Below are 24,680 nucleotides of genomic sequence, written 5' to 3'. Positions count from 1 at the left end.
CTCCAGCTATAGCAGGAGGAAGACACAGGCTGCCCTGTGTGTGGCTACTCAGGCCTTACATAACAAAATATTCCAGGTCTAACTTTGTCTGGGCCTGCATTTGTCACATCTCATATGGAGAGAAATATTCTGTGATGTACTGTAGTGTTTATCATCTGTCTGAATATACACGAGTGTACAATTTAGTACTCATACTGAACATCTTGCTTAAAAATGAAGTCAGCCACTTCTACCTGTTGGTGGTTCATCCCATGTAAGGTCTTGTCTTGCCGTGGCACTTCCTCTGTTTTATCTTCATTCTTTGCCTCTGGATTTTGGACTTGGGGTTGAGACCTCTGTACACTGCGAGGAGTTTACAGGTCTTGACAGGTCTTGACATCAGCAGCTTCCATGTCCTCCTTTGACCAGCTCACTATACCAGCAGGGTACCTGATGCCTGGCAGGGCATACATGATGATGGCTTGGATCTTGTTCTTCCCTGGCTCTTCAGGGAAGATGCTACTTGGATGTAACGACCCTCCTTGCCTCCTCATTGTGGTTCATGTATCGCTTTCCCCTGTCCCATGACCATCAGTTTCTCTCCTAGTTTTTTTCCTCCTCGGTGCCATTCTTTAGACATTTCTTCTGGCCAAGAACAGATTCCAGTCAGACCCAAGCAATCGTAGCCCTCGCACCACCTGCTATAGTGTTAATGGTCACAGAGTGGCCCAGGGTGTGTACTGTGTGTATGTTAATGCATGTGAGTCTGTCCATGTGTATGGGGCAACTGGGGATGATTTAAGTCACATACCCTTAACTGGCACAGCTTGAGGCTCTATTGTGTCCTAATCAGTACACCAGGAACTGAGAAAGAGGTTTGTCCTCCTTCCTTTGCTCCAGTTGACTGATTACAATGAAATAGGGACAGCAAGAGAGAGCAGAAAGTTGCCTTTGATCAAAGTGTCCGTTATTCAATGGGATGAGGCGTTGCTGGGGGTGTAGAGCAAGAGGCGGTTGCTGGGGCTGAGTGTAGGGAGATCATGCTCAGTTGTCTTGTCCCGTTCTCTTTTCAGCATGTGCACCCCACACCAAGAAGCCAGTACTAAGGTTGGACTTTTAGTCTCAATATAATTTAAACGGGTGAGTTATAAAAAAAAAATCTATCTTATTTTGTAACAGTTTTACATGATGCACCGTTGGGAGTTTGCACAATGACATTAATGTTCTTGAAACTTGAATTAAAATCATGTACACAAGAATACCTTAATAAATTGAATCCATAGTCCACTCATAATGAATGCATATACTTTTGATACTTCAAGTCTGTTTGCTAGTACTGTTGTACTTTCACTTAGTAACACTTTGAATGCAGGACTTTTATTTGTCAGAGAGTATTTTTACACTATGGTATTGCAACTTATACAAGTAAAGGATCTGAATACTTCTTCTACCACTGTAATACGCAGCTACTTTTCTTTGTTGCCACATCATTAAGACGTGGAGAAGGAGATGATGTGTTGGTGAGTTTGGAAGTTGTTGTTTTTTTGGATGTAGATTAAAGACAAATCTGACAAGCACAGAACAAATTGACTGTGTCAGCGTGAGTGTAGTTATGGGAGCATCTGTTGCTGTGAATGTGGTGTAGATTTTTGGAAAGAACCACAAATGTTTTCTGAGACCTGGAGGCGGGGTGCAGTGGAGAGGAGCTGCTTGTTTCAAGAGTCTGGTGTTATTTACTTTGTTGTTATATTGGTATACAGCTAAGCCATCAAAGACTCCCAAGCAGAACATTTGGCCTTTACCAGCAGTGTTGTTTAACGGCTGTGTAACAGATTTCCAATGCACAAACACATCTGTACTCTGTATAAAATGCACAATATTCAACGTGTGAAAAACATGCTGTGAAGTGTTACCAGTCGACACTTTTTAAAAAGAGGGAAAATCCACTTATCACAATTCTTCAAACACGAGGTTCTTAGGTTGACAGTAGTGTCACTAATTAGTCAGGAAATCAGGACAAAAATAACATCAAGCACAGTAATGCTGGCATTTATAATTAAGGCAAAAACAAAGCTGCATTTGAATTTATAATGGATTCCATGTTTCACTCAGGAAGATGACAAGAAGCAGTGGTGGGAATACAGATGCATGCATCTGAAACTATTTACCAGTTGAACGTTTCAAAGGTTTGATACAATAAGTGAACGTTAGTATGAAACTAGCCTGTTTGTATGAACCACATAAACACAATATACTCTGTTAGGGATCATAAAGGCAACACCTACATACATTAAGGACTCCTGCTGGGTTAATTCGGCCCAGTGTTTGTTAAAGGGGAACGCCACAGTTTTTTCTAATCATAATCAGTTTTCTAGTCATAGGAAGTACCGCATTATCCCACGTGAGAACACTGTCACTAAAAGTCTTCTGTGACTCTGGGGTAAAGTGTGTGTGAATGTAAGTCATATGTTTTAATAATAAATGCACCACAAAAGCAGAATAAAATCTGAAATGATGGGGGCCTAATGGTGACACCTGAATTATTACCTTGAAGCCATGTCTTGTAAAGGGACTGTGCCCATGCCTGAATACAGATACTTGTATATTGTGTACTGCTACCACAGAGAGAGAAAGAAACAAATGAGTGACGTCAATGGGGACTCATAGTTGAATGCAGTTGCCCTCACAGATGTTGGCACTGACCACAGTCACTTCATTCACTGTATTGTGTCCAAAGCTGATGTTCAGAAGATTCTATGGGTCCTTTTACTCTGTTGAGACTCTTATTTTAGTCCTCTTTTTGGTTTATTTGTATCAGAGGCTGCAGTTCTGTCACTCCATTGAAGTGAAAATGAAAAACACATGAAGGACAGTACTTTTACTGTCCAGTAGAGGTCAGCAAAGCACTGATTTTACTGGATGACTAGGTGCCCTGCAGCTCAAAGAAACTGCAACTGTTTGAGTGCTCACTTTGTCTTTGCCTCTTTCTGCTTCTTTCACTTTCTTCCAGTCACTCATTGCCTTTCACACTTCCCCTACCTGCATTATTCCTTTTCATCTGTCACTCTTATTATCGCTTCTTCCTTCAGTTCTTCTCGCTCTTTAGTTCTTGGACAATACCACACAAGCAGGCTAACCATACCATGGTTCGCTTCTTGTGTTGTACAGCAGAGAGCTGTTTTTCCTGTCTGCTCTGCCAGAGTCTGCTATATCCATCACTCTTCCCCCTCTAACCTACGCCTTCTGTTTTTTTCTCTCTTCATGAAAACATGAAAACTGTTACTCTCTCTTCTTGTCTCTCCTCACCCTCCATCTCCAGGCACTTTTTTTGTCCTGTTCTTCTTCTAATCCCTTTTCCTTACTCATTTCTCATCTCTGGCACCTTCTCCCACTCCTCCACCGTCCCTTCTCCCTTTCTTTCTCTCCCTTCTTTGCCTTCATCTACATCTTATTCTACTTATCTCTGACTACTGTAAAAGCTGTCAGCGTTACTGGCTGCATGGGTATGACATCAGCTTGCCACTCACTGAGATGAAAAAGGCTGGCATCAGATATGTCCAGAAAAAGAAAGCTCCAAGGGAAAAAGAAAATGTGTATTCGTGTTGTTCTGGCTCTTTTCGCCAGTCCTACTTCATATTTCCCTGTGATGATTTTCCCTCTAGAAGAAGACATAGAACTCACGGTTTCTACATTAGCAGTTCTGAGGCAGTATAAGTTCTCAACTTCATGTATGTGAAGTAAACATCAGCTTGTTAATGTTGTCATTGTGAGTGACTTAGGATGCTCATGGCACTACCACACTGGCAGCCTCATAAAGGCACTAGCTAGCTTTAGATTTGAAGTTTTATACTATTAACATTACTTTCTTCATGTGATCATTACGTTTGTTAAATTTGAGAAAATGCTATTTTTCCTCAATCAGAGCAATCATCAAAATTCCCCTGGACATGTAGTAGTGTCAGGTTTGCTCGGCCGCTCTGGCCTCCCTCACCTTTCCTACTGTCTCTTGCCCATTAATACTAATCACGTTCACCTGTTCCTCACTCCCTTATCACCAGCTGCTCTTGATTAGGTCACTCACTATATTACCCGGTTTCACTCCTCAGTCACTTGCCAGTTCTTTCTAGTCACTAGGCCAACTTTACTCCGTGCGTTTACAGTGGTTTTGTATGTCTTTATCCCCTAGCCAAACTACTGTTTTGTGTTCCCCCCTTGGACTGTTCCTCTGGACCGTGGCTCCACTCTCTCCTCCCAGGCAGTGTCAATGCTCAGTCGCCTATCTGTTCCACTATTGCCTCCATCTCTCTGTCTCTACCTTCAGTACCACCATCACCGTCGACCAGCCCAGGAGTGACCCCACCTACGCAGCTCGGCCCAGCTCTCCATCTCCTCGCCTCCTGCGGTTGGTCAAACACCCGGCTACTACTCAGACAGGACTACGTACTATTTCCCTCTGTGTATTGTCACTCCTTTGATCACTATATATATAATAAATCATTGTTTGCACCGAAGTCGGCTACCTGGGTCCGCCTCTTTCCTCGTTTGCACTGACTGGTGCGAATGGATCTTAACAAGAAGGCATACATGTGTTTGGTGGGTTTACAAGCCTGACTCTCTATCCTGTTATTTGTCCCTCTTGTGAGTCTCTTTAACAACAAAGTCATCTTGGTGTGTTTACACAAAGCCTCCCTCAGTGTCTCATCTCCTCCTTTGCAGAAGCTGGCTAGCAGATAATAAAGACATCTGACCAGAGGTTTTATGGCTTCATAAACACCTGGTTTGAGGATGTGGTTAACAGTTTCCCTTCTGGAGGTCATTTAGAGCTGTTTTCTGCTTTTGTCAACTTGTCAAACGGTGTTCTTATGATCAGACTGCATCAGTAGCATCTGGAAATGTGTGGCAAAGATGATGCTCTGTTATTAATCTTGTTGCTACTAAATGAGGATGCATGTTTTTTTTTTTTTTTTTTTTGCCAAATCAAGCCTTTGTCAGTGTTAGTGTCTGAGATATGTTTGGTCCCCCTTTAAAAATCAAGAAAGTAGTGGTGCTAATCCCTTTGTGAAGCCTTCACACTCATCTGTGTTTTGTTCAGGCGATGAAAGGGCATCACACTTTCAACAGGTGAATTAGGGTGAGGGTTTTTTTCCATTATAGGACCATACCGGAATGTGTCACGCCAAGCAACACTCGTCACAGTGCGTTCTGGGAGCTATATTTCGGCATCCCTCTGGAGGTGGTGCTGAGATCTTGTACCAGGACTGTGCGGGGGGAGTGGGCATAGCAGTCGCTAGTGATTGGTTAAATGTCTGTATCTTCACACCTCAAGCATTAGCATTACAAGCACCATGTGTAAACACACAGCAGGACAGCCCGCATCAACCCCGGAGGCTATGCTTGGTGATGGTTGAGAGCAGTATGGTTAGATTCCGATAGTGGAAACACAGCAATAGAGAGATTATATGAAGGTCCGTGTGGGGCCTGCTCCTTCCCTGTGATCTCACCTCCCACTCTGCACCGCTCAGCATCAACATTGGCAACAGATGTATTCACACATTCACACAGGCGTCCCCAGAGGCACAGCAGGAGGAAGTGGAGCTGGGGAAAAACAAAAACACCAAATGAGAGGAAAATTTCATTTGCAGGCCCTACATTTACTCAAATACTGTACTCAAGTGCAATTTAGAGATGCTTGAATTTCACTTTATTACATTTACATGCAAAACACTGGATACCCATATAAAATACAATACACCATTAAAGATTTAACTTTGACTTTGATGTTCAGATTGATACTGATGTTAAAACTGGAGACAGGGGCAACTAACTAGTCTGGCTCTGTTCAATGGAAACAGAATTTGCCTCCCAACATGTATGGCCAAAACAGCCTTTAAAGGTATTGGTGAGCAGATTTTGTTACTTTTGGACAGAGTCAGGCAGCTGCTTCTCTGTTTCCAGTCTTTGTGCTAAGCTAAACTAACTAGCTGCTGCCTGTAGCTTCACATTTAACTTACAGACATAAAAGTCAGATTCATCTTTTCAGCTCTGCATCAAATGGTAAATAAACTTACTGCCCCAAATATCAGACCAATCCTTTAAATAACAGTTTAAGCCCAAAGAGGTAAATGATCCAAAACATGGAAGATTAGAGAAAAGTCCCAAAAGTGATTCCTCTTTTTTTTTCCTTTCTGGTTTTCTGCAGACCAAATTTCACTTTGATACTTAGAGGATTGTTTGCTGATGATCCTTTTCTTAAGCACATATGATTTAATTATTTAAAATGAAGGAATTGTACTAGTAACAGAGTATTTCATTGTTGCATTAGTACTTTTACTTTAGTAAAGGATCTGAATACTTCTTCCACCGCTGGTCTCATGTAATTTTTGGAAATCAACCCAATCCAAAAGAGAAGATAGGCATTTGAATTTTGTCTCAGCTTTCCTTTATTGTGGTGGCACACACACCACACATCCTCTCTGCTTGTGCCAAACAAGATGCTTATCAAAGCTGGATCTTATCATCTCTGCATGCAAAACACTCTCACTCTGTAGCCGCTGAAATGGGGCCTGCTGCGGGGCAGGCTTACAGCCAAAATCACCCCAGAGGAGTGAAATCTTTCTGGAGAGTCACACTTTGCGATGCTAGGTTTTCTCCATTTCATGCTCTCATACTCTCCATCATCCTTTGTTGTCCCATCTGCAGGGCTTCAAAATATCATACGATATTGCCTCATCCTCTATTTGCAAAACGCCCTGCTTTTTTAACCTCCACCCTGTTTTACTGTGTTTTTTTCCAAATTTCTAAACACACATTATGCACACAATCTGGTAGTGCACGCTAATTCCATCTCTCATACCATTGTTCTTCCTCCCCTTATGCTTCTTCTCACCTGATTCACAATTATCCAGTGTAAACAGAGGTGCATTGTGGCCGAGCAGATCTCGTCTGTCCTCGGTGTTGACTATTTTGTCTGTGGGATTCACCACGATGGACTGAGATCCCTCCGGTGTGTACAAGCAGACGTTTCTGCTCACTCTCCCTCACTCTCCTTTGACAGTCTGCAAAGCAGTGGTGTTCGGTTCTGGTGTGCTACTCCAGCTCTTCTTCCCCTGTAAGTACAGATAGTGAATGTAGTGACAAAGAAAAACTGAAGTTAAATTTTCAAAGGTATGCTGATGTGATTTTGTAATGTGACAGGTTTATTCAGAGCACATACAGTCTGTCTTCTTAGGAATGAAAAGGTCTCCTTGCTAAATGACCTTACCTCCTGTTATGGCATCTAAACATTAACGGACTAGTTTGACATTTAAGGAATATGCTTATTTGCTTTCTGGCAGACAGTTTCATGAAAAAATTGATACACTCTCACCTCTGTGTGATAATTATGAAACTAGCACAAATGAAATACAACTTATCAATTAGTGAGCCTTTCCAATGCTGGCAATCATTTTGTTACCTTCATGCTAGCTGTTCCCCTCATTTTCAGTGTTTATGCTAAGCTAACTGTCTGCTGTCTTCAGCTACATATACCGTACAGTACTCCACTGTACAGACATGAGAGTGAATCAATCTTCTCATTTAACTCTGTATAAAATGTGAATAAGTGTTATGCAGCTGTTATAGGCTTTCTGCACTATAGCAGTTGCATAACATCTTTTTTAGAATGGCCTGGTGGTAATGAGACCACCCCATAGCTGCGAGGTTATAGGGCTGAATCTGTAAATAATCTAAATGTCCTTCAGCAAGACAGTGAACTCCTCCCTCCCTCTTGTGCACATGTATGTTTTCTTAAAGTGAAGTTACATTCCCAACTGGATTATCCATTAAAAGAACTGAGCTTTAAGGGTTAGGGTTAAAGTGAAATCTTTTTTGACTGTAGCTGTGAATTTGTGACCGCAGGATGTGAACTTGGCTCGTTTCACAGCTTCAATCAGGGTGGAGAACTGTATTGAACAGTTGTGGTTTGGTGGTTTGTGGACTGGCTGTGATTTGCGCTCCAGCTTGTTGTAAACACTCTGGCTGGATCACCTATGGTAAATCTGCAAAGCATGACCACGGGATTCTGCGTTGTAATTTAGATCTTTACAGTGTTTCATCCTCCACACAGACAAGAATATACTCACGTGTAAACGCACACATGCTTATTGTACACACACTGTATAGCCACTCACGTATTTTAGAGATATACACATACACATGCATGCAGTCCCATGTGCAGCTTTGTGAAATGAGTGTTATTGTGAAATGGCTAAAACAGTCATCACTACCTGGACCTGTGATTTAAGGATCGCTCTGACCACACTCACACTGTCTGCCTCCACATCCACTGTCACTAGGTAAACCGCTTTACATCTCACTCACCACACTTATTTTCCTGTAGCTCCTCTGTCAGTGATGCTGACAGTGTTACTCCAAACCCCTGCTTTAATGTCTGTTATACTTATGGCTAATATTAAGTCACATAATGCAGACATGAAAAATAAATCAATTAAAAACTGACCCAGTTTGGGTTGGGTTATTTAACCAGGCTAAAGTATGGCTATTTTGACCCAGTGCAAGCTACAAAACGTTTCACCTTAAGGCAACTATAATCAGTGTTTTTAGGGAATTATCACCTGAATTTGCAGCTTCTCTTGGCTTTATAATGATTTTCAGCTCATTGTTTAGCTGTCTATTCTGCAGTTTTACTGTTGTTGGTTCGCTCTCACCACTCTCAAAGCAGCAGAGCAGCAAGACCAGCAAGACCAGATACAGTATTTCCCTGATGTGTTGGTAGAGACCAAACACAGGACTAAAAGAGAGTGAATACTGAACTCATGTTTGCCAGGTGGCCACACCAACTCCAAATTAATGACAGTACTCCTTCATAAATACTGGATGTTTAAATGAGCAACTCTTTTAGGTCTTTTTTCAATTTCCATTCTTTGCTGTACTTGTGAAACATCTCATCATCTTCATCTTCATATTGTCTCCCCTCTCAGTGACAATCAGCCCTGTTTTCAATTTTCCAAATGCCTTATTTTTCATTTGTAAAATGTAATTTTTTTCTTTTGAATTTTGGGTAAAATAATCCTCCAGTTCAGAAGAACTACAAACCTTTTTGATTTCTGACATGGTCGGACAACATGTAGAGCAAACTAGCTCTGAACTAAAATAATCTGGGCCCAACACTGGGTCAAATCAGCCTCCTGTCTTGGCTGGCTTTGTATCCAGTCAATACTACACAATTAAATGTGCCAAAGAATGGGAGAGCATTCATGTGGAAGCTCAGTATATGACTTAAATGATGTTTACCCATTATTTAGCCCCAAAGAAGGGGGTGTCAGGCCATGTCGTCATAAATCTTCAGAGCCCCACAATAAGCAACGCCATTTTCCAGACCTAACCTACCCTTAACACAAAGCATCCCTGAATCCTATCCTCACCCAAGCATAGAGCACACACCCTCTGCATAATATGTACTCAGGTTAAGGGGTGGCTGGCCCAGCTGGCTTGTAATGGCAGGCACCCCTGAGAGCCAGGTCCACTCAGTTGTCCAGCCCCTGACACTGTTTTACCAAGACTGTCTAACAATTTTTAACAGTTCCAGTGAGCCTGTAACTATACTGTTACCAACACCAGTACAAGTTCTGTGTGGGTGTAGGAGTGAAGGCAAGTCTACAGGCTCATCAGGTGGGCACCTTCATAGTACTGTATGTACCGGTGAGGTTCATCAAACAGACCACACACAGAGCAAGAGGAAGGAGACCAATGAAAAAGAGAGGAGAAAGAGGCAGAGGGGAGAGGAGTTAACAGTCTTGTTATCACAGAGCAATCCTCTGCAACTGTCATCCATAGTGTTCTCATCTCTCCTACAGGTTTGCTGTTAAAGTGAGTTTGGTTTATTTTCTTCTTATACAGTGTTTCCATCATGCCCCACTCCCTCTGTCATTCCAGTGTGACTGGCCAAACTGTAATAAAATGTTCAAAGGACATCAGAGAAGGAAAAGGACACTTGTTTGTTAGCCTAACAAAATCCCAGCAGCTACATAACCAGGCAGTATGTATGAAAAACGGGGTAACGCACTGCTTCAGTGCTGCTATGATGGCTTAGGGAAGTAGCCTAACAGCAGCCAAGAAGTTTTTGTCAGCGTCTGTGTAGGTCAGTAGTCAGTCAACCAACCTTTAACATGTGATTTCACTCTTCCTTATTGGCCAATTAAATCGCAATTACAGTGTTGTACCCGGTACTTTTTACCATGCTAACTGAGAGACGAGGCAGTCCAAGTAACTACAAAACAGTGCTGATTTATTCCATAAACACAGGTAAAAATTAACATTACACGCTCAGATATCTTGCACCTCCAAACTGCTCGCAGGCAGATGTAAGATGAAAGACCCTGAACCCACCAGGCCTATACATTATATCCCCTCGGTTGGGCTAGCCCCATACTACACAGAAACATCAACCGAGACGTCTCTCTTACCAGCTTTGCAGCTGGCTCTGGCAATAGTCAAAACATGAAGCAAATCAATGTGTGTGTGTGTGTGTCTGTTGGTTAAGTGGTGTGTAGCTAAAAACATTCTCACACGACCTCTAGTAACATGTCGTGACTTAAACATAAGAACATATTATGGCTAAGGCTACAGTTATACACGTCATAATAATAAACACCCTGTCTGCTCACAGTCATCAACTCTTCTCTCTAGTTATCCTTGACCAGATGTACCCTGTAGAAACTCATAAGCATGACTAAGCATTTAACAGTCTAACTAGACATCCTATCTCCACTAAACATTTCTAATACATAAAGTATCTAACCAATATCTATCTGACTAAAAATACCTAACAACAGCCAAAAATATGCAAAATACAAGAAAATAAAGTAAACGCAAAAACACAGGCACATAACTCGAAATAGCTTTGGCCAAATAAAAGAAAAGCAAGCAAAGTCAACACAAAAATAACTGTGTTCAACTGCTGTTTGCTAAAATTATGGCTTTGAAATACAAGAGTGGAATGACTGAGTCTGTGCTGAGTTTTTCCTGTAGTCTGCTCTGTTTGGATGTGAAGTGAATGAAAACTGAAAGCAGATTTTTCTTGTTTTATTGTGGCTTATAGAACTTTGAGAAGTAAACAGTCCTGACAAATCTGTCAGCTGTACCCTACAGGTGTAACTATTATATCCAAAGCCAGTATTCAGTATCAGTGTCAATCAGTTAAGTAGGGCCCATTATGTAACAAGGTGAATTGTTAGGGTTGGATGGACCAAACCTTTTTATTATCAATGCTAAAAATGTTTCTTTGACCATGTCATAGTCAAATAGTCATGCACAAATATTGTAGAATTCTTTAAATGTCTGTATTGGGATTTAAAGAAATTGTTTACAGAAAAGAGTAAAGAACAATTACAGGATTAAGATGCTTACATTGTACTTGATGTTTTTTATTGTCAGGAAATGCTATTAAAAGACCAAAACCAAAAATCATGAATCCTCTGTGTTCTGCCACTATATGATCGGTCAGTTGGGTCACCCATCTCAGCTCAGTGACTTGGTCACAGTTTAGGTCATCGCACAGCTCTGGAGGCTAAATAGCTATAAGAACACACATTAATCTGCAAACACTTTGTAAAACAGGCCCTAAGCCATCTCTACTGTTCTGCCTCCCACTCGCTGTACTGGCAGCCATGCCTGGGAGTTGCCATGTAAACCACATAGACCTGACACCAGTTGTTTTGACTGAGAGCACTGAGGCACTGACTTATTGTGCAACACAAGGCAGAGCCTTTAGCCAGTCCAACTACAACATCAGAATCCCTGCTGTAAACCCACCACTGCTAGTGACAAAGTGACCTCTTCCAGGATGGAATTTGGAAGCATTTTCCCCAGAAATGTGTGGTTAATCATATCAGAACATTGTCATACACACAGCAGAGCGTGTTCCTTAGCACTTTTACAGTGTTCATGTGATACCCACACCCATTAAGAGTCATTTAGTACTTCTGATAGTTTTGAGCAGGCATCCAGAGCCGTATCAGCGCTGTGAATAGAGAACCAGCTCTCAGCCACCATTTAAATCCACTCAAAATCATTTTCATTGAATGGTCAAAAGTGGAATAAAGCCACTGGTCTTACACTGGCATTAAGTTTGTCTAAACTATGTCACATTTCACATATTGTCCTAGCAGGTTATATTAAGGTCTATGAATTATATATAGTGTAAAAACAGTTTATCCAGAAAACTTTATAAAAGAAAAGAAAAAACTTTGGTCCAGACTAAAATATCCCAACAAATATTACAGGGATACCCACTCATGATCTCCAGTGAATGAAACTTACTGTAATGCTGAGCCTCTAATTTTCCCTCATGCACCACCAGCAGATTCACATTTTCAGTTTAGAAATGAAATTCGAATAACCTTAGGGTGGATCGGCACAAAATTCACCCTGACATCAAAAACAGTGTTACTTAAGAACCTTTATGTGAACTTGTGCTTTTATTTCTATGTCATGACATCCTAGTCCACATTTTTGTACAGAGCAGCAGCTGAGACTTGTAGTTATTTGTGTGCCTGTGTGTGATTCTGTCTTCATGAATACACTCTGGCCTATTTCAATTGGTGAACACAGCAGGGTGTATCACGCCACTGCATGCTTCTTACATTGCCACACAGATGCTGTCATTACAATTCAGACCATATTAGAATTAGAGTTATAATGTCCTTTTTATGTTATCATACTGAGACACCTGAAACTCTGTTGAATGGCTTACCTAAAAATCAATGTGAAAGTTTTATTTGGGTGTAACATGCAACTGAAATTCTCAGACTTTATAAAATGTTCCAGATGGAGATGTACATTACATACGGAGAGGAAAGCGATCTTCCCACCAGGGCCACAAGTCTGCTTCTCTGATTAGGCCCCATTTGTTTCTAAATGACACCGATGATTAAAGCTGCTTGACTCAAATATTCCTCATGTTTTAGGGAATCCTTGCAAGGTTTAGGGAATGAAGGCCAGAGCCCTTAAGGGGATATTAGACCTGAGGGCACTTTTGTTTTGTTGGTGCGGTCTTAGTCCTTCTCATATTATCCCCTCACAATTCTTTTACTATCCAGATAATGATTCAATTCAGTTGCAAAACTCCACGTGGCCATTTAAGAATGTTTGATTCCAGTAAAGCCCAGCCTTCAAGCTTTACAAACAAACTGTAATGAGGCTATTTAAAACCCCAAAGCTGGACTTCTAAGTACTCACTCATGGCGGTCTTTCAATTTGTGATTTTTCAGAATCAGAATCGGCTTTATTGGCCAGGTGTGACGGACACACGAGGAATTTGACTCTGGTACAGCTGCTCTCAATGTGCAAAACAGTAAACCAGCATAAGGCTGTGTAATACAACAAAATAGCAAATCAAAACAAATAGGTACAGGCCTACAGACTGCTTCTAGTTACTTTCACTGAGAGCTGTGTTGATTTGTTACCTCATTTTGATTTTTGAGCTTCACTGTGCAGAATTAAGTTATGGTTTATTGCAGTGTCTTGTAGAGGGCCCTGAGTCAGAATGTACAGTAGTTTTAAAAGCTTTATTATTTTAGTTTATATTGAGGCCTAATGATATATAGATAATCACAAGCAAACATGAATTATCAGCACATAAGAAGCCATTGCATTGAACTTCATGAGAATTTGGGGATGACAGGGTACACACACAGGCTACAGTAAGCTATTGCACAGAGGTGGTGGAGTGTAGCACATGTTCACTCTTGGATCCACTAAACGGTTAATCTGGCCATGGCCATTACAACTAGTTTAAAACCTAATCATCTAGTATACAACTTAAACAAATGCTAAATTGCATGTAAGCATTTTGTTAGCATACTGACATTGATGATGCCATGTCTTTTCATATATTTCTCCTATTGATATTAGTACCTATAGTTAATAAACACTCCTGACATTCCTGTCAACCTCAGCTATAACTGCAGTACTTTGAGATTAGTGCTGATAATTAGCTAACCCTAGCATGCTAAGCTAAACGAAGATGGTGAACATTATAGGCTACCTGCTTCACATCAATGTTAGCAAACATGTTAGCATGTTAATGTTAGCCTTTAGCTTTAGCATTTGTTACCATTTTTGCCTAGTCTACGCTTGTTACCCAGGTAATTTAATTTTGTTTTGCGGAATAACTTATGTATCTACATCAGACAAATTAATCTTTCCAGTGTGCGAACCTATAAAATATGCCCTGCTTCTGTATAAAATTACTGGGGCAAGACTTTTCCTTCTCAGCTCACAGAAATATTAACTTGTGTTTACTTCTTAAAGGGAAAACCCGGGGCAGCCTAAATGCACTACCCCGAGCAGCTCCTGGGCATAAGGGGGCCTAACTCCTGGAGAAATTTGATCCTGCATTGGGCCCTTTAAAGGAATATGGGATGAGTCTGTTGAATGGAGTTGTGAGCGAGTCCCACAGAAGTCTGAGCTGCAAAGCAAAGGACCACAGCGGGACTGGGCGACACTAGGAGTGAAAACACTGACAAGGAATGAATGAGAAATGAGAGCGGAGAGAAAGTCGGCGGTGTGAGTAGGAAGTTATGAGCCGAACTGCGACGAATTACCGGGGAAGGTGTCCGTGAGCGGAGAAATCCGACAGAAGGGTGGAGAGACAACAAAGTCACAAGGTAAAATAGCTGTGAGAGACTCCGCTATAGCAGCACGGATTGCTCAGCTTCTGCACGATCGCTGCTTTTGATGCACATGCCAGCAAATAAAATGAATCAAACAGCAGGCGGTGGTTGGCTCTGCACTAGTTTATTTTGAGAGATGTCTGATGACTGCTTGAACTAGCCTGTAGTTTTTCTGCTGACAGTCGGTTTTATGGCTGCTACTATTCTACTAAGCAGTGCGTGTCTGGAGCACCTGTTGCTTGTGGCCATTTTTGGAGAAAATCGTGGCTACTTCTTACCCTTGGAAGTAATATTCATCATCTCTATTTTAGGTTTATATGTGAATCAGGAAAAAAGCAGCTTAGTTACACTTGCATTGAGTGACTTTAAAGAATAATGTGCACCTTTATGTGTGTCACACATGCATAATTTTCTCATCATTTGTTCATCTGGATAAATCATAAGGGTCAGTAGACCATACATCAGTGGGATCTCTCAGCAGCTCCCAGAGCTGTTTAACACCTTCCCCACACTGAAACATGAGCAAGAGATTTTTACTCTGTCTTGTAATGTATGATTAGTGGTATCTCTGACTATAACTCTTAGCTTTTTTTTCCCAGTAGTGCTGCAGGATAGGAGTGCTGCAGAGGCAGATGTTTACACCTCAGTACAGAGGAATGTCAGGGCTTGTATTTAAGGCTAAGACTGATAATGTGTATGGTCAGTCTGCTGAGGCCTGTCATTAACCTGCCCTGGGAGAGAGCTGCAGGTTTGCTTACTGGGAAAGGCAGGAGGAGGAGGATAGATTGTGGAAGGAAGGAAGGGGAGACTGAGGGAGAGAGAAGGTGCTCTAGGAGTAGAGGAAAGAAGTGCATGGGGGTGGAAAGTGAGTGGTGTTGGAGGAGGAGAGGTGAGAAATAGAAAGGAGTAGGAGTAAGATAAGATCAAGAAGAAGATAAATGAGGGGAAGACTAAAATTAGATGCATTCATGATTTAAGAGTAGGCTTAAGACTAGCATTTGGCTTGTGTTGTGTTATAAATGCCCGATTTGTGTAATTGCTCAGTTAAAGTTGCTTTTTGAGTCAAAATTATTGTGAGTAACAGTAAAATATAGGGGAAAAGCTGTTATTTAAAAAGTTTTAAACCAGTCCTCTTTTGTACGCAGTAACATAAACCTCTGTTTTCTAAGCATATGATCAAATGTTACAAAATGTGAGCCTGGAGTGGAGAGTTTCTCCTTTATTTATAGGAATATATCCCAGCTGTAGTTGTAAAACAGGACCAGAATGGTGAGGCACTAATTTAAATAAAAGTGTGAGGCCTACTTTACCGGATGAGAGTCGACAGAGGTCCTCTTTTGTAAAACATGTGGGGCCGTTGAGGAGAAGAGAAGGCAATATTTAACACACCCATACTTGACTCTCAGTGCTGTCAGATAATTCGTCCAGGTCTCATACACACAGATCTGACTGACCCAGATTTACACACATGCTCCTGTGCTGTTTGATGGGAGGCTTTCTTCTTTTTTTATTTTTTTTATTTGAAGGTCTTCGAAGGGAGGGGGCCAAGTTAGATCTCGGCAGAGACAACAACAGCAGGGGATTGAAATGTCGGGTGGGGATGATATCACCCAACCACCTAATCACTTACATCACTACATCTGCATGTTCAGCAGTGGGTCAATGTGTGTGTGCGCGCGCAAATGGGTCTGTTTCCAATCTATTTCACTGCATCTCCATCTGTGCCTGTCTGTGCTCTGGTAAGCGAGCGCTGAAGAGTTACGACTGGCCGGGGAGTGTGTGTTTGAATATGTGGTGATTAAGGAGGTTCTAGTGAATGGAAGGACTGACTAGAGAATTGTACATGTGCGCCATGCATCCTCTGAAGAGCAGCACACACAACCATGATCCTTTTACTGAGTGGGAAATGGCAATGGTGCAGTCACATACCTAGAAAAAAACATTGCATGCTGCACTGTCCAAACAGTTTCATTATGATCCATGATTTCTTCCACATTTTAAATAAAAGGTCTCCTTGGTGGATATCAGATCTCACTCAGTCTAAGAATAATGCAGTGTAACTAACTGTCAATGTGCAGTCAATGGAAGGCAGTTGTTGGCGATGGCAGCTGTATAAATGATCCTGCTGGGGTCTTTGCGGTAGCGTTTCCATTCAGTCGTCTTCCCCAGTGTTTGCTCTGGCTGTGACTGCATGCAAGCTCTTGCACCTAGATGGATGTAAAGAAGCTCTTAGGGCCTTTGTGTCTGTCTGCAATCAGCAGAGGACTCACCGTTCTGGGCTTCAGCTCTCCTGTGCACCCCCTACCCACCCACTCTGTGTGGCCCGAGTGTTACCAAACATGGATCTGAAGTGCTGCGCAGATCCTGGAAAGCTTGTTTTTGTTGTCTTGACTTTTTTTTCTCTCCTCCCACCTAAATGTTTTCAGCATTGGCATATGCCAGCCAGCCAGCCAGACAAACAAAGGATGTGTTCCACCAGTAATTGGCTTGTTTACACCCAGCTGTTTTAGCCTCTGGAGGAGGGCCTGGGCTCCTGTGTTTGCCCCATTGTTGCCCAGCAAGGCTTATTCAAGCTGACTGATTTCTCCTGTTTCCCAAGCTTGTATCTTACTTTACTTGACCTTCATGTGCTCTAGTCCGCCCTGGGGAGAGAGACGTCGGTAGCTGGACTTCCCAGCCTGGGTACAGTGGTCGGCTGGCAAAACCGCCACATGCACGACTTCTGTAATTTGTTTGCTAGGCCTGTACTTATGAGCATGCTAATTGTAGGGAGCGCCATGGTGCAGTTATAGTTTCTGGACTTTGAACGTCTGCTGTTCTGCTGACACTGTCTGGCTGCACTTTCATTTTGTCTGTCTTTCTCTCTGAACACTTTCTAGCTTCCTTGAATTTAATCAGCTTTTGTTTGAGTTCACATAGTGGAGCCTTAACCTTTGTGAATGAGTATCCCGCCAGAGAAAAACAGCCACTGGTCAATCCTCCTCAGGTAAAAATAACCCACTTTCCCACCTTCAGTGCTTGGCCCATTCATTCTCATACATTCTTTCTTCCTTTCTTTACTGAGGTGAGCTGACGGCCCCCCGTCTCTAGCTGTGATGGGACTGTCATGCAGAAAGACACTATTGTGCCGCCCAGGATCTCATTTCACTTCTGCCTTGTAATTAAGAACGGATTGCATGGTTAGGGAGTTGCGGGTGGAGGTCGTGGGACCCAGGGGATTGAGTTAGTAGGTAATTTGGCTAAAAAGCAGAGCGTTGACCTGCTTTGTAGCTGGCAGGCCTGGGAGCCGGCATGCATGAACCCAACTCCCCCACTAACACAGAGCTTCCCTGCTGAGGTTTTGTTCAGTGTGTGTGGGCATGTGGAGAAAGACTGAGGCTGTGAGGATTTCTCTAAGCTGTGTGTTTGTTTCTAAGCATAAAGTATGTGTATGTATGGTCAGTAAATGCTTGCAGAGCATGATTCTCTGGGGTTGTGTGTCACAAAGCAGCACAGAAAGTGGGAGGATGTGTTCAATAAATTTCTGTCATTGTAAATTCGTTAGTGTTTGCTTCACTCATGTTTCCTCAGTGAATCATGGGAAGTGCTGTCACTAAGGAGTATTTTAGAGGTTAAATAGAACTTGTGCTGTAAATGAAAACAGAAGCTGGACTGCTCAAGAAAACACCATCAAAGGATTATTTGCACATCCTGTTGGAGCTGATATGTGTTATTTGCTGTCTTATTATTGAGATTTACTTTCAGGTTAATACAGCACTCTCTTAACAGCAACCTGATACCATACAGATGAATGTTTTCTGTCTTCCAGTCTGGCCTGAACCCAGCAGCAGAGCTCTGAATCCTCACCATGGCTGATGTTTTGGAGAGCGGCGGGTCAGGAACTGTTAGAACGGCCAGCGTGGATTGGCAGAAACGCTGCATAGCTCTAGAGATGCAGCTGCTGAGGTTCCGGCTCCAGGCAGGGAAAATCCGAGAGCTCCTGGCAGAGAAGGTAAGCAAGAAAAGCATCTTGGGTAGTATCTCGAGCATAAGCTAAACACGGGTGTGTCCGAAATCACTCCCTTGTTCACTCAGTCACTTCTGTTGTGTTGCCTTACGTCACCTTTGTCTGGGCCAGTCAGGTTGAAAAAGTGGCACTCGTCCACACTGCACAGACCACAGCCAACGATCACCTAGCATGTAAGTTCTGCACCTCCATGGGAAAAATAAGTCCCCCTACCAGCAGGTGGGGGTATCTGCATTTGCAGCTGAGAAAGGGAAAGAAGAAGAGTTAGACTGTGGTTATGTAAGCTGTAAACAAAGGAGCTCTAGCTCAACACAGCTGCCTCTAATTCAGAATATGTCTGATAAAAAGTTGTAAATGGCACTGCTGTTCTCTGCTCTTGATCCTTTGGTTGTGGAATATAAAAGGAGGTTGTGGAGGTGAAAAACAAGGAGAAACCTCACTAAATGGGTGAAATCATGGATTACTATAGTGACAGGCTGAAGGGGCATTCCCAAAGTGGTCTCTTCTCGGGCGTTGATTCGCTAAGCTGAACAGCCAAGCACAATGGTCTCTCTCACCGATAAGGTCCAATGGGCCGACGCCGATTCAACATGCTGAATCGGCTGAAAAGGTGCCGGCAGGGTCTGACTAGTGCCAACGGTGCGCGACACAACGGGAATATGAGGGTGACCAACGGGCCGACCATTGATTGACTTGGCGTGTCATGGGCCGTGTAGCTGAGTCTGAATTTTTAAGGTCGCTGTATAGTGGAAACATCTACACATTCAGGTTTCTAACACAAATAAAATGATGGAGCGTAAATGTAGTGCACTTTATAGTAAATAAGGAGTGATTATGAACAGAGGCTTTATAGGATTTATTTAGCCCTCTCCAGTTCTTTTTATGTTCAGACTTAGCCTAGTTTTAAGTGTTTATAAAGTGGCGATGTGACTTCAAACTACCAATTCTGAAATGTCAAATCTAAAATGCCAGGCACAGACATCCTGTGAAAAAGAAACTGGCACTTTTGTCATAAAACTAAAGAATGGCTTACAAGCTTCAGAGTCATTTTTAACAGGACAAAAACTGAGGTATAACAAGTATATGGGTTAACTAGATTTTCAATAAGATTTATTTGTTTTGTTGATCTTAAGTTATTGACTTGATCTGACACTATATTAGCATGTATAGTTAAGCATGAACTAAATATGTGACCAGCTGAATCACAGAACTACTGTGGACATTAGATTTAAAGTCATCATGCTACTTTCATTTGCAAAATAATACATGGTGCTAGATGTTTTTACTACCGGCATACTGATCTTATTGCTCCGTCATCTTCTTCTTCTCTCCTGGCAGTGGTTTTAAGCGTGTCATGCATGAGGAAGCAATTAAAGCATGTGAATCAGTGGAAAATACAGGTGTGGATGACTGTATGTTTACGTGTGTGTAAAGACAGATGAAACTACTCAGCTTATTTGATAAACATTTGGTTGAGTCATTCTGTGTCATCAGAGGTTGGGTGTAGTTTCAGCCAAAATGAATATTTAACATTTCACTCATCACTACTGGTGCTTCCCCTGAGGTTAGGGAAGTAACCGCCAGCATCCAACCAAGCGCTTGTCAAGTTGAAGCTGTTGTAAAGTCTGAGTACCAGACACTTTGGAGAGTAATCAACTGCCATCGGGACGTTCAGTGCTGAAGAGAGTGGAAATGTTTGAAATAGAAAAAGGAAGAATGAGTTCAGTAGCAGGAAAAACTGTTCTCCTATCCTGCCTTCTCTATAGTTTTCAGTTGATTTCTGCAGCTTTATATGTGGCTGTTCTTTATAGCCTCAAACAGCTCTGAGCTGATATTGTTTGGAGCGGTTTGCTTTCTGTATCATCTCTAATTCTGGAGTAGTCCAGTGGTTCATTCATTCAGTCAGTCAGCAGGATGTTTACAGTCCAAACATAACCGGGCGGCTGATAAGAGCAGGACAACTCCCTGCTGTGTCCTCTGTCAGGTTCTGTCAGACCTCCTGCTCCTCTGTGAGATGCCATGCAGCGTGCATACACACACACACACACACACACACACATACACACACTCTTACCAACGCTTAAAACTGTCCAAAGTGAGAGAATGTCATTAATAAAGGGTTATTCAGCTACAGTAACCTTGGAGTGGGGACATGCACCAACCAAGGGATTTTTCACAACCTGGTAACCTGCAGGTTTTTGTTACCATATTACTGATACATAAAATATTTTTTAAAAGTAGATTTATTGAAGAATAGATCTGAGAAAATCCAATGAAAAGACCAAAACCAACAATGAATCAGTCCTACTAACAAGTGTCTTTTCTGTGTAGCCAACATCTGATAGCTTTTATTCCTCCAAGTCATCAAGCTCCACTGTTGTTCAAAACCTATTAAAAACACATCAACCACACTGATGCAGAACGTTCAGGCAGAACTAAGAGTGTGGATGTACCAACACCAACTCTGTGAAAGAACCAAAAAATCCTGCACACTGTCCGAAATAAGTATATTTCTTTGATTTTCATGAAAAATATTTAGTTAATTGCTCCTATAGTAATCACAGGATCAACAACTGAAAATGATACAGTATCTGTGGGGCAAATACATCACTCGTCAGTGATTGGTTAGTTAGAAATTAGATGATGTCAGACTGAATGGAAGAAGTGAAACAAAATGGCAATGGGATTCTAGTTTATTTGGATCAGTCTTACATTCATCACTCTGGTGCTACAGTAAATATTGCTACTGCACCAAATATGTATTTATCCTCAGCTAAAAATAGTCCTCAATAAATTCACTATGCTCTCCTGTATGAGTAACTTTTACTCATAACTACAGAGCCCAGTCTTTTTAAAGAATGAAAGGTATACCTGTGAACTGTTTTTAAGTATTTAGAAATGGACAGGGGGTGGAAGTCAGCGTGTACTGACAGACTGTTAGGTCCTTATTTTCCAAATGGACCAGCTGCTCTCCTTTTCCTCTCTCTCTCTCTCTCTCTCTCTCTCATATAAAAACATGTTATTGAAAAGCATACGTAGTATTTATTATTAGATGTTCTTTTTGGCCATGCTGCCAAGAAAAGAAGTTTAAATTGCTTTTTTTGAAAACAGGTTGTGTACTCTGACTTTTTCCCACTCCATTTATGACAAACATGCATGTATACACAGACAGCACTGAGCAGGGTTTAAGTGGAGGCTTGTGCTGCTGAGTGTTTTTTTTTTTTTTTTTGACTACCATTCCATCATGTTATTGCTGTTTGGAAAGTCTGCTTCACACTCTTCAACTCCTCTGCTGCCAAGTTAGGAGTGTTTTACACATTGACCCACTTTGGTATGGAAAAACATGAAAAAGAAAAGTTGACGTGGTTGCATGTGACATGGCATTTATCTTCAGAGACTCACTACAAGTGAGGGACTAGTGAGAGAGGAACGATTACTTCATCTTAGTCTGCACTCATCTGCACCTCTGGATTTTATCAGCCCATCTGAATTCCACACTAAAGCAGAGGGACATCACCTTGTTTCTCAACAGGATTATTCTCCATAACTTTATCCTGTAATAAATGTATCCAAAGTAAGATTTACACTCACTCTGTCATTTTCCATTATATTTTCAGCTAACAGGCATACTGTGAAGGATAAGGCTGGTGGTGGCATTCTATATTTTAGTTACTGACAGTAAATCCCATGAAAACAAACAACCCATTTTTCTGTCTCTCACTACTTGTGTGAATGTTTTTGACTCTCAGTCCCAAGCCCATTCATTCATACTGAGGATTTATTTTAAAAAAGACAAATATACTGCATACTTTCACTTTTCAAAAGGGCAAATAACTTCCTAAACCAGCTGAACACTGTAGTTTTCAGCAAATGTTACTTGAGTCAGAGTAAACACTATATTTCTTGGGGACTGTTTTGAGTCATGAATTTGCAACAACAAAATGACACTTCTGTGGTGGAGTCAGAGATAAAGAGACAACACGAGCTGTATCCGTATCTGATAGCGTTAAGGTCACCCGTCCTGTTGCTCAGACTCATAGAAACCCCAGACACTGTATAACAGTGATTCCCATCCAGGGGTACTACTGTAATAATAGAAATGCAAACTTAAGCAAACCAGCTTAAGGACTGACAATTTCATTGCAGAAAACATTTTGTAACAGTGTGAAATTAACCACTGTATGAACAAACACTTGGAATAATTTACATGACGGGTGGTATTGAGTTTGTTTGATTGTGGGTGTCTTTAACAAATGGTTGAGACCCCTGATATATAGCTTGGCTTTTCCCTTTCCAGCTTACAGGCCCTTATAACAAGTCACCACTGCTGTTTTCTGCACAGAGTTTGTTGGAACAAAGCTGCAAGAGTCCTGATGCCAATGCAGTCTTTCTTTTGAACTCTGTGTGAATGTGACAGGCTTGAAACGGTTGTGCTCTGCCTTTAATGTGCACTTTACATTACGTTAATGAAGTGAATTTATGACTGTAGGCCGTGCTCCTTGAATATATACCCTCCCCATTCAGATTTCTGTTTCTCCTTCACGCTCACAGTGTTGGCTGTGTAGCCATCCAACCACTTCCACTTCCTGACCTCTAACTTTTTGACCTTTAACTGTCTGATGATGGCTTCTTCTGATGACCACTTTTCACAACTGTCCTACATTGTGAGGTACTTTGTATTTACAGTGAGGAACAGAAGTATTTGAACACCCTGCGATTTTGCAAGTTCTCCCACATAGAAATCATGGAGGGGTCTGAAATTCACATTGTAGGTGCATTCCCACTCTGAGAGACAGAATTAAAAAAAAGAATTTTAAAGAATTTATTTGTCTTGCACTGCTGAACATAAGTATTTGAACACCTGAGAAAATCAGTGTTAATATTTGGTACAGAAACCTTTGTTTGCAATTACAGAGGTCAAACATTTCCTGTAGTTCTTGACCAGGTTTGCACACACTGCAACAGGGATTTTGGCCTGCTTCGGGTCGTTGTCATGTTGGAAGACCCAGCCACGACCCATCTTCAATGCTCTGACTGAGGGAAGGAGGTTGTTGCTCAAAATCTCACAATAAATGGCCCCATTCATCCTCTCCTTAATACAGTGCAGATGTCCTGTCCCCTTCGCAGAAAAGCACCCCCAAAGTATGATGTTACTACCCCCATGCTTCACAGTAGGGATGGTGTTCTTGGGATGCAACTCATCCTTCTTTTTCCTCCCAACACGACGAGTGAAGTTTAGACCAAAAAGTTCTACTTTGGTCTCATCTGACCACATGACTTTCTCCCATGCCTCCTCTGGATCATCCAGATGGTCTTTGGCAAACTTCAGACGGGCCTGGACATGTGATGACTTGAGCAGGGGAACCTTCTGTGCAATGCATGATTTGAAACCATGACGGCGTAGTGTTCTACTGACAGTGACCTTTGAAACTGTGGTCCCAGCTCTCTTCATGTCATTGACCAGCTCCTCCCTTGTAGTTCTGGGCTGATTCCTCACCTTTCTTATCATCAGTGATACCCCACGAGGTGAGATCTTGCATGGCGCCCGAGTCCGAGGGAGACTGACAGTCGTCTTTAGCCTCTTCCATTTTCTAACAATTGCTCCAACAATTGATCTATTTTTACCAAGCTGCTTGGCAAATGCCCCGTAGCCCTTTCCAGCCTTGTGGAGGTCCACAATTTTGTCTCTGGTGTCTTTTGACAGCTCTTTGGTCTTGCCCATGGTAGTAGTTGGCATCTGACTGACTGTGGGGTGGACAAGTGTCTTTAAAGAGCTCAGACAGGTGCTACCAATTTAGATTAATGAGTAGAGTAGAGGTGGACTTCTTCAAGGCACAGTAACAGGTCTTTGAGAGCCAGAATTCTTGCTATTTCTCAGGTGTTCAAATACTTATGTTCAGCAGTGCAAGACAAATAAATTCTTTAAAAATCATACAATGTGATTTCCTGAAATTTTTTTTTAAATTCTGTCTCTCAGAGTGGGAATGCACCAACAATGTGAATTTCAGACCCCTCCATGATTT

General features: G+C 41.9%; 1 protein-coding gene across 1 annotated transcript in view; it reads left to right on the top strand.

Moving 5' to 3' along the window:
- plekhh1 (pleckstrin homology domain containing, family H (with MyTH4 domain) member 1) overlaps positions 1 to 24,680 on the top strand; it is a 181,879-nt gene that overhangs the window by 137,462 nt on the left and 19,737 nt on the right. The window contains exons 3-4 of the mRNA XM_020607996.1: positions 14,290 to 14,645; positions 18,460 to 18,642. Of these exons, the coding sequence (XP_020463652.1) occupies positions 18,499 to 18,642 (144 nt within the window). The 5' untranslated portion in view covers positions 14,290 to 14,645; positions 18,460 to 18,498. The remainder of the gene's footprint in view (positions 1 to 14,289; positions 14,646 to 18,459; positions 18,643 to 24,680) is intronic.

Source organism: Monopterus albus, unplaced genomic scaffold, assembly GCF_001952655.1.
Source record: "Monopterus albus unplaced genomic scaffold, M_albus_1.0 scaffold90.1, whole genome shotgun sequence".
Classification (NCBI taxonomy): domain Eukaryota; kingdom Metazoa; phylum Chordata; class Actinopteri; order Synbranchiformes; family Synbranchidae; genus Monopterus; species Monopterus albus.
The sequence above is the reverse complement of the archived record's forward strand: the minus strand, read 5'-3'. Positions and strand labels throughout refer to the sequence as shown.